Below are 10,347 nucleotides of genomic sequence, written 5' to 3'. Positions count from 1 at the left end.
AAGGAGAAAACCTTGGTTTATTATACATGGAAATGATTCTGCTCCACTTCTCATGTTCCAGAACAATACCTGGTGATCTGCTCTTCCAATAAGAATCACGAGCACTATAAGACTCATTGTCCAGTGCTTTTAATAATGCCCGAACAAAATTGGTGCTAATCTTTGTCCTATTTTCGCTCTTGGTGGAATCTACTTGTTGTCTTTTTAGATATTTATCAAAGCGATTAGACTCATAGGAGTGAGCCACAGACCCTAGATAATAGGTAAAAAGAACCGGGTTGTCACTAGCTTTTATCGTAGAGTCTTCTTGAAAAGTACCACCTGGTGGATTCATAACAACTTGAAAGGCGATTCATGCTATTAATGTTGCAACCACTAACAATGTGATACTTCATACACTGCAAATGAAACAAAGTTGGTAAGAAAACTGAATGAAATTATATATCTCTGGTGCTCAAGAACTATTAGTAAACCTGTAAGAAAAACTAAGTTAACTAAAAACTAAGAATCTCAGTATGTATATATATATATATTTACCTCCATCTGCTTCATTTCTGCAGCTAGGTGTAAAATAGTGTTTCGATGTGCGTCTACAGAATTGACAGAGATAGGATCAGCACCTGCTGATGACGAATTATTACCAACTTCTCAGAAGTATCACGACAATAATCTGCTTCATCCTGAACTCATCACAGATTCACATTCCATCTCTATGTATCACCCATGTCTCCGTATCCTGTCAATCCACCACCAACCCATCTTCTCTATTTCACAGTAACATCATCACCTTCGTTTTCATCTGAGCCACGAACCCATTCTTAATATTCATCAGCAGAATCGATTGAAAGCAGCAACAATATTTCGTTGATTAAACCCTAACCTTCATCTCTTTATCTCCGAAATCAGCAGCATCACCTCTTCTCTTGTATCTCGATCTGCTTCAACTCTGGTTTCTTCAAAACTCAGAAAATCCTTCTCAATCACCATCTTAATCTCACTATCAACAAACCCTTATTCCATTTCGGTCTTGATTCAACATCAAACACCCACTTTCTCTGTTCATCACCGTCTTTAATTTCTTCTCCCTGAGTTCCATTTCTCGATCTCAAAATTCCACCTCTTGATTTCAAAAAACTTCTCTCGGTTCAGATCCCTTTCTCAGATTCCTTCTTGAACTCCAATTTCTCAATTTGATTACCATAGCAAAACCCTAGCCAAAACCCATTTTTTTTCTGATTGATTTCGAATCCAAAAATAATTATATTAGGAAAGAAGAATAAAAGAAGGAATGAAAGAAAAACGAGGAAGAACAAGCGAGGAAATAATTTTAAAAATTCTGGGTGTGTGAGAAATTTTCACCGAAAAAATGAACGTTGATAGGTTTGATAGTGGGAGAAATCTAAAAAATGGGTGTGACCGTAGGTTTCACTTAGAAAAAAAAAGAGTTGCAGTTGGATTTGTTTATTTTATTTTGACTTTTTTATAGATTGTTTATTTAGTTGTGTCTCTAAAAAGTCGTAATTCATGTAACACGAAGTCGTAATTCATGTAACACGACTTAAGCTGCGACTCTTTCTCGACACCAAAACTCCCTGAGTCGCTCGTTAAAAGTTGTAATTCTTCTCGAATCACTGTTTTAGCCGGCCGAGTGTCCTACAGCAAAAATGGAATCATCTTCATCCTGTTGGAATACATTTTTCAAAGAATGCTTTCCGCGAGGAAAGAAACAGGTATGGGATTGAATTAGATTTTACAGATAGATGAAAAAAATCTTTGTGTTAATCCTATGTTTATGGTTTGGTCAATCTTATTAGTAACATGTTTTAGGGATTGAATTTCTGATTCTAAGATAGTTTTCTTCGTTTTCCTTTTTTCTTCACATCGATTTCTCTATATCTCCAGTGGTTGTATATTTATAATATGTCCCTACTTTGCATGTAAACCCCTCTCGTTCATTCTCTCTGTTAATCTATTTCTAACATCCACGTTCCACATATGTTGTTGAGGAGTTAGCAAATTAACCTGACATCCTAGCGTAGAACAACTGAAGATATAACCCTCAAGGTGTTTGATAAAATGTCTAAACGAGATGTTAGGAGCTCTGCTCAAACTAGTTGACTTCTCGAGACATGCTAACCCTTTGGCAAATGATAAAGAGACAAAGAGGGACTGGTATTTCAAGCTGTAGCTCTAGGAGTAACTATGTTTTCACATATAGCTCCCTTTGTAAAGTTCAAAACATACTAAAAAGGGTAACTAGCGTCCATTAGTTTGTATTCGATTAAATTATTGATCAATGTTAATGTGTTGCGTAAGTTTCAAAATGGGTTATGGGAAATCAAGACTAAGAAAATGAGCATGCATGGGTCATCGGTGGTGCTACATCAGTGTGCTTTGCATGATCATCAGATCAGGATCTTTATTGTACAATTGCTGTATTCCTGTCAGTTACATTGTTTTTAAAAATAGGGATACCAAACGCCATTTTGAGGTAAGAACATTTTTGAAAACAAAGAAAAAGGGTATGTTTTGAAAGATTAAAATACAAAATGATTTTGGAGAACTGTTTTAATTGTGTTTGTATGTTGTACTTGTATGTGTATGCATTATACTCATAGCTGAAAACTAATTTAACCAAAATAATCAGGGAAACACAGGCAGACCGTGCTAATCTATCGTTGCTAGAATAAAGTACGATATAATGCAACTTGGGTTGGTTAGCTAGGATAGTTCACTTTCCTAACTGACTCAAGACAAGTTTTAATTTGTTACTAGTCATCGCCTTAGAAATGTATGTATATCGTAAGGCCAGGCCAGATTCCTATCACAAGAGTGATTGCAGTTTATTCAATATATCCGTCTCAATAATTGATGTAATGTCCCTGTGCAGATCATGAACAAGAAGAGAAAAACACAAGGAACTGGAGAGGAACAGGAAAATCCAGAAAAAAGGCTCATATGCAGGTCAACTGCTACTACTACTACTACTTCAATTGCTGAACTTCCTCCGGAAGTGATTTATGAGATCCTAACAAGAATATCAGTTGCTCCACTTCTTAGTCATTGTCGATTAGTTTGCAAAGAATGGGAGAGGTTAACTTACGATTCTGAATTCAAACTCATTCACTCCCAAAGGACTCCAACTATTTCAGGTTACTTGATTCAGATATCAAACCCAAGGGAAGAACACTTCAACTTTGTTTCGTTGGTAAACCAATCCCCTGCACTTCCGTCTCCTACACTTGATTTCTTACCAGGGCATGTAGAAATCCTATCCTCATCATCCCCTCATGGTTTGCTTTCTTGTATCAGTTACAGCAAGCAAGCTGGCACTTCATACTACATTTGCAAGCCATCCACAGGAGAATACCGAAAGATTCCAAGCCCTAAGACAAATCAATATCGAACTCTGAAGACTGCCATTAATGTTAAAAAGTCTAGCAGCCCTATGCATTATAACATAATTCGCTTCTCCACTTCTCCTGGTTATCTTGTGTATCACTGTGAGATATTCGACTCAGAAAGCTGGGAATGGATAATGCTTGACAACATAATTGTTGGTAGCGATGATGATCAATTCAAACCTTCTTCTTTTCTTGGATCAGCGACTGATCCTGGGCTTCTCATACATGGAGCCATTCACTCGCTATCATATGACGGACACATTACGGCACTAGACACCAATATTTACGGTGGAAGTTGGAGGACCATTTCACAACCAAATGAAAAACTGGAAGATGCCGGTGGCTGGGGTGTTGAGAAGAAACTAGTAGAATGTGAAGGAGAAGTAGGCTTGCTATACCTTGAATTGTTTGAAAAATGGCTGGAGCTTTGGGTGTTACAAGACTACTCTTCAACAGATGAAACAAAATGGTGCAAGACATACAGAGTAGACCTGGGACTCACTAACCTCGGACTTCTTGGATCTGGTAAAATACTACTCGACTTATATACCAAACACATCATTCTAATGAAGACTGAGAATGATATCATTTGGTATGATTGCAAAACTGGAACTAAAACTGTGGCCCTTCAACTTCAACCTGGATTTTCAGTTCTACAAGTTCACCAAATTTGCTCTGATTTACTTGATTGCTTTCTTTGATATACTACATACAAAAGTTTTTTTTTTTTTGGAAGCATGTTCTCTTTGTTTATACTTCAAAGTGGGTTTGTAAATTTGTGAATAAAACTACAATACTACAATAACTTGTGGGATTGTAATGCTAGCTAACTGAGGTTGATTTTTCTTATTTATATTTGTGAAAATTGTTGCCTGAAATTTTTCTTATCACCAAAAATATATTAGAAGGTAATACTACTCATTGACATCTTAATAGTTATGATGTTTGGTAATTCATTTCTTGAGAACATGACTGACAGAACAAAAAATTAGTGCATATATTTCTCTTTTATATTTTGTATAATTTTTTAACTAACATGACTGACAGAACAAAAGAACATGGTGATCCACATGTACCCCGTTATACACATTCGAGGGCATCGATCCCCAGTGCCTGGATTGGAACTGGTATTCAGCAGGAAGACCGATTAGCCCATTACTTTTGGACGCCACCCAGCAATAACATCCTCTGGCAGAGCCCGTGTTTTGATGAATGAGTCCATGGTGAAAATTTTCTGAAACATCAGAGCAATAAGATGATGAACCAATTCAATAATATTAAGTTTGAACCTTTAAGTTTATGACATTCAAAAAGAAAACAGCCCCACATAATAAGATGGTGTTTCTTCTGCATGTCTTTGGAGATTAGCTTTGGCAAACTTACTATTTTAAGCGCAGATCGGGTTTAAGGGTCTTAGTTGGTGGTCTCACAGTTTGTAATACGTAATGACCTTTTGTTTGCCACAAGGCAATGGTGCAGTGACCAGAGGTGCCTCATGTATTACATACCCTGCTTTGTGTATGGGCAGAGGCTCCATAGTCCATACCCTATACGACACAATCTCTTGCAGACGAGCTTCCATAAATCATTTCAATTATATCCTATTTATTTCAACCTAATTTAGTCCGATCTATTGTGCAACATGAAATCACAAAATCAGGCCAGATAGATAGAGCATTCATCTTTATGTTTCTATTTCGGCTAGGGGTAGGGTAGAATTTCAAGGATCTCATAGATAGGACAAGCAAACACTAAGCTGCATATCGGTCCAACTCTTTTCTTTCTTTTTTTCCAGTACGTTGAATAAATGGAAGATCATTAAAAAGGAATTTTACTCACCTCCATATACGACTTCATATAGGGAAGTGAAGCTGGAACCGACCACTGCTTATAGTGAGCCAAAGCAATATCTAAATGGTAGAGTTTTGGTCCAAGAGCTAAGTCCGCAGCAGAAACATCTTTCCCGTTAATAAAAGGGCCCTGTAGGTACAGAAACTAAAGCAGGTGAATATACCAAACACTACGACGCTGCAGTAAACTTGAGAAACAATGATTAGAGCGTCACATTTTTTTCGATATGGTCGTTGAAGGAAGTAAGCTCGCTAAGCAATGCCTGCTCGGTTCCATCACTTTGATCTTTACTTTTAAGAAAACCGATGAATGTGGAGAAGATCTTTGACCCACTGCCAATTTAAAATATAACACATTAAAGTCTGCTCAAATTACCCAGGAACCAGGGTTAGATATGCAACAAATAAAACTCCTAACATTCAACATTTTTTTTTAAAGAGACTGCAATGCACTTTTTGTTGTTTGTGTTTTTTTAAGTTGGTACACTCAAATGATTTGTTTCCTAGACACCTACTTTCTCCAATTTCCGCTACTTCATTACTTTTTTCATAATCATTCTCGTTTGAGTTGGTTGTTATTTCAGATATGGAATTGGTTCACTCCGTGTTTACATCATGTAGGTTTCATAAGTTACCTGATCAACGTTATACTTTTTGACATCAACATGATGTTGTTCACACTTGACATTCATCAGGTATTGTCTTTAAGTCCTGACATTCATGGTATATAACATTCTCAAAGCACCTCAAACTTTAAAAGTACGCTCAAAAAAAAAAAAAAAACAGAAGGTAGAGAACATACATGGAAGCTTTCTCAGGTGGAGTGCTTAACGGAGGATCAGGATACTTTTCATCTAATGACTGTGTAATAACATCTGAATCTGCAAGCCACTTATCATCAAGTTTGATAAGTGGAACTTTACCTTCCGGGCTGACTTTCAAGAACCTAAGTACAATGAACAAAAAGCCAAAACTTATTTCTCTGCAGACTTGCATCTTTAATCATAATGCAATGCATATAACTCACATTGTCCAACAGCTTAGTTGATCAGACACTTGGTGTCTTGGAGGTTATACCAAGAGGTCTGGTTCGAATCCCACTTGCGCAGGGGTAAGGTACCAGAGTTATAAAAGAAAAGAAAAAGTAATCACCATTCTGGTTTGTTAGCCAAATCTATCATCTTCATGTCATAAGGGAGATGTTTTTCCTCCAATGTAAGCAAAACCCTTTGAGTAAAAGGACCTGAAAACGTCAATAAAAGTTAATCAAGAAATGCAATACTAACTATGACTCTGTGAAGCAAATTAACAAACACATTTCAGACCCAACTAAGTGAACCACCAATTTACTAAAATTAAGAGAAAGATATATCTACATACAATCTCCAAGCTTTCCAGGAGTGGTAATAGAAGCTTTAACACAAATTTCAAGAGGGTCTGAAACTGAAGAAGACATCTTCACTAAAAGAGCTCTACGATTAAAACTTTTTATTTTGTGAGAATTGTTGGAAAACAAACTGAAACGGCCTAAGGTTTTGATCGAAGATGACAGAGAAATGGCAGTTGTTGGCAAATTTGCTGTCGACATTGCCATTATGAAGAATAGCTGTTCACTCAATCAACTACTCTCTCTATCTGTGTGCAACATATGAGGAAGATCCAAGATAAGATTCTGGTATTTGTGAGTGCTTCATAAGTTTGATTTTCATTAATCTCAACCGTATAAGCTTAATGGACTTCTGTAACGGATGAGCATTATTTTGGTGGTCCAGTGAGCTACTACTGGGCATTTTACAAAAACTATTGCTTCCAAAGCCCATAATTTGGAAATGATTTTCGTTTGAATTTTTGCTTTTACTTATCAGAAATTTTGGAGTGTTGTAGCCTGTAGTGAATGGAGAGGCCAAACTCTGAAGTTGTATATGTATGGTTCTGCCGAATGCAGTTGCATCGGCCGGGAATATCCCCATTCATAGGTTTGATAGTGCCTGAGTTCTTGATGTAGAATCCTACTTGTACCCGATGGGGCGATTTTTTTAAAGTTGTGCATCATTTCATGGAATCATATGGTTTCTCAGCAAACCCTGATTTTGGGCATATCTAAATCTTTCTAGGCATACAAAGCAGTAGTCCTAATTTGGGTGACCTAATAAGGGTACCCTATGGGTAGTTCAATTACCTATATGTCCTTAAATCTTTTAAATTACTAATCTATCCCTAACCCTAATACAAAAACCTATAATCAATAAACTTAAAATCAGTTTCATTCACCTTCTTCTTCCTCTCCACAGCAGCTGAACACGTTCATCTTCTCCAAATTTTTTCCATCGCATCATCGCCGAAATTTGATCGTCGATTCGTGAAAAGTTAATCGACGATTAAACTCATCTATATAATGGGTCGTCGTAAGCAAGTATCTCGTTCTAATCGATCAATTGACCAACCTGTTGAAGAAGAAGAAGATTTAGAGAGTGAAGAAGAAACTGAAAATTAACCACAAATCCAACCGGAAGAAGAGATTGAAGAAGAACCAACTCCTGAAACGAGAATAAGAAGGTTAGTTCTACAAACCCATCTCGTATTTGATGTTTTTGGTTGGTATGATTGGTTTAATTCGTCAAAAACATGGTTTGTGCGGCGGTTACAGGGTTGGGTTCGGCGTAAAATCAAGTTTAGATTTGCGCCGAACTGTTCTTCAAACTCAACCCTGAAACTGCATATGAACGATTCGGCTTAAAATGCATATCAATTTTGCGCTGAACCTAGTGACATAGAGACTTGTATTTAGGATCGGCTTATTCGATGGCATTAGATTTGCGACGAATTTTTGTTGTGGAAATTTCATAAATTTTGCATGTGTATAGGATCGGCTCATATGGTAGTACTAGTTTTGCGCCGAATAAATGTTGTTTCAATTTCATAAGTTTTGCATGTGTATAGGATCAGCTCAATGGTAGTACTAGTTTTGCGCCGAATAAATGTTTGAATTCATAATTTTAGGTTCGGCTTATTCGATAGTATTGGTTGTGAGCCGAATAAATGAGATCGGCTTATAAATAGTTTGTGGTATGAGCCGAACCACTCTCTGTGTAAGCTATTGAAAATTCTAAGACATGGTTCGGCTCATATGTGTTATTTAGGGTAAGCCGAGCCTTCTTATTTGTTGACAAGTTTTTGGCATTTCAAATCCATATTTTGTATAGTTTGTATCCCTTTGTTGTTCGAAGTAGTCTTACAACTTTCATACTTGTGTCAGGGCCAATGAAGCTAAAAAGAGGAAGAAGATGGAGGTAACACCTTCTACTTCTAAAACTCCCGATCCTTGAGGAGGAGGTAAGAAAAAATTGGGAGCATTTTAGAAGAAGAAGCTGAACAAGTAAGAGTTGAAAGACAAGAAGAAGGAATAGGTGAAGGTGAAGGTGAAGAAGTAGGTGGAGATGATAATCAAGAAGTTCATCAAGAAACACAACCCCAAGGAAAATCCAAGAAAGACAAGAAAGGTAAGAAGGCGGCAGAACCCGAGAAAGAGAAGAACGTTTCAGAACAATGGATCACTGGTTTACACATTCCTGATGAAGATGACGTAATTCCACCTCGATCAGATGGTTTGCCTCATGGTCTTCTGGAAGATGGAGGAAATGTGTTGATTAGTTATGCCGAATCTTGGGCGAATAGAATTTATGAGGCTCCTGATCACAAACGTGCAGTCCGAGTATTGAGACACCAGAGGACAGCAGAATGGGATCTTGATGAAGAGGTTCCTGAGGTGATTGCTTATGTACAAGCAAGTGCTTTATGGCCTGCCATTAATTATGGATATCAGGAATATGATAGTGTGGCGGCCTCTGCCTTTACCGAGAGATTTTGTCCAGAACCTTACACATTTCAATTACCTTTTGGAGAGATGACAATCACTCCTGATGATGCGAGTAAGATTACATGCCTTAAAGCAAGGGGTATAAGTGTGGATGCTGATTTTTATGACATGAGTTGGGATGAGATCTACAAGTTGTACGAGGAATTTCTTGGTTGGGATGCATACAAAACGGAGTTGGAGTTTTGTCGGTCCGTTAAAGATGTCAATGAAGTATTCACTCCCAATGGCAGAACTAAGAAGAATAAGAAGATCAAGCTCACTAACTTGAAAAGGGAATTTGAGAACACAAAGGATAGATTAAAGGAAGATTTGTTGGTAATGGATCCCATCAAAGTGAAGCAAACTGGAACTGCCTACTTGCTTTATACTCTTGGTAGAGATATCTTTCTCGACCTTACCGGAAACAAGGTAAATGATAATTATCTCCAATTGGTAAAGATCTTGAAGCTTGTAACAAGTATGCTTGGGGAATGGGTACGCTCGCTTACTTGCTGGACCAACTTGCCACCGAAAACATAATTACTTGTCCACTTGGGGGCTTCACATTCAAAGAAATCCAAGATCCATTTTCGTCGCATAATTTGCACACCAATCCATCGCGTAATTATTTTCAAATCTAGGCCAAAAGGCTGCACTCATCAAGGGTGGTAATGGGCAACCGGGTATAAGTTTGAGGCCAATAAAATGACAATTTTGAAAAAATCCAATAACAAGTCTTCTATCCTTTATACCATCATGGCAAGGTTTTGTTGGAGGCGCGTAAGTAAAGATACTACCCGTCCATGCGAAACAATGTACGACGCAATCGAAGGCCTCCGCTATTAAAAACCCACAAATGGGCATTGACATCCAATTTTCTTCGATAATGATAATCCCCATGCAAACAACGTTCGAATGCAATGTACTCCGCTGCCACCCATGCATCTCCTCTTGGATATGTAACAACCGTTGCCGAATATAGTTCACTTTATTTTCAGGGGGCACCAGATTATTCCCTTCCCTAAAAGGACCAAGTTGTTCCGCCGTGAAGTAATATCCACAATTTCCATCACCTAGCACGTCGTCCATTTCTATGATATTCTCATGAATTATTGGCGATATATCTTCCAAGTAGTTATCGTATATAAAATTGATAGGCCTCAAATACTTACCGGACTTATGTCTTTTGGGTCCTCTCATCCTACCAATTTCATGTACGGTCCTTTTCTCCTTTATC

General features: G+C 37.6%; 2 protein-coding genes across 2 annotated transcripts; one reads left to right on the top strand and one right to left on the bottom strand.

Annotated features, from left to right (window-relative positions):
- The first annotated feature begins 426 nt into the window (after positions 1-426).
- Positions 427-4,253, top strand: LOC113275548 (F-box protein At5g49610-like). The gene is made up of 2 exons (XM_026525075.1): positions 427-1,730; positions 2,891-4,253. The coding sequence occupies exons 1-2, from the start codon at positions 1,665-1,667 to the stop codon at positions 4,103-4,105; spliced, it is 1,281 nt and encodes a 426-aa protein (XP_026380860.1). The 5' UTR covers positions 427-1,664; the 3' UTR covers positions 4,106-4,253.
- Positions 4,254-4,303: 50 nt separating this feature from the next.
- Positions 4,304-6,949, bottom strand: LOC113275549 (glutathione S-transferase DHAR3, chloroplastic-like). Its single transcript, XM_026525076.1, has 6 exons — positions 6,635-6,949; positions 6,407-6,497; positions 6,057-6,200; positions 5,470-5,587; positions 5,244-5,384; positions 4,304-4,638 (listed from the first exon to the last, which is right to left on the bottom strand). Exons 1-6 carry the CDS (start codon positions 6,846-6,848, stop codon positions 4,552-4,554), a joined length of 795 nt encoding a protein of 264 aa, XP_026380861.1. The 5' UTR covers positions 6,849-6,949; the 3' UTR covers positions 4,304-4,551.
- Positions 6,950-10,347: the final 3,398 nt, after the last annotated feature.

This window comes from Papaver somniferum, chromosome 4 (genome assembly GCF_003573695.1).
Source record: "Papaver somniferum cultivar HN1 chromosome 4, ASM357369v1, whole genome shotgun sequence".
NCBI classification, from domain to species: Eukaryota; Viridiplantae; Streptophyta; class Magnoliopsida; order Ranunculales; family Papaveraceae; genus Papaver; species Papaver somniferum.
This window is presented reverse-complemented; position numbering and strand designations above follow the sequence as displayed.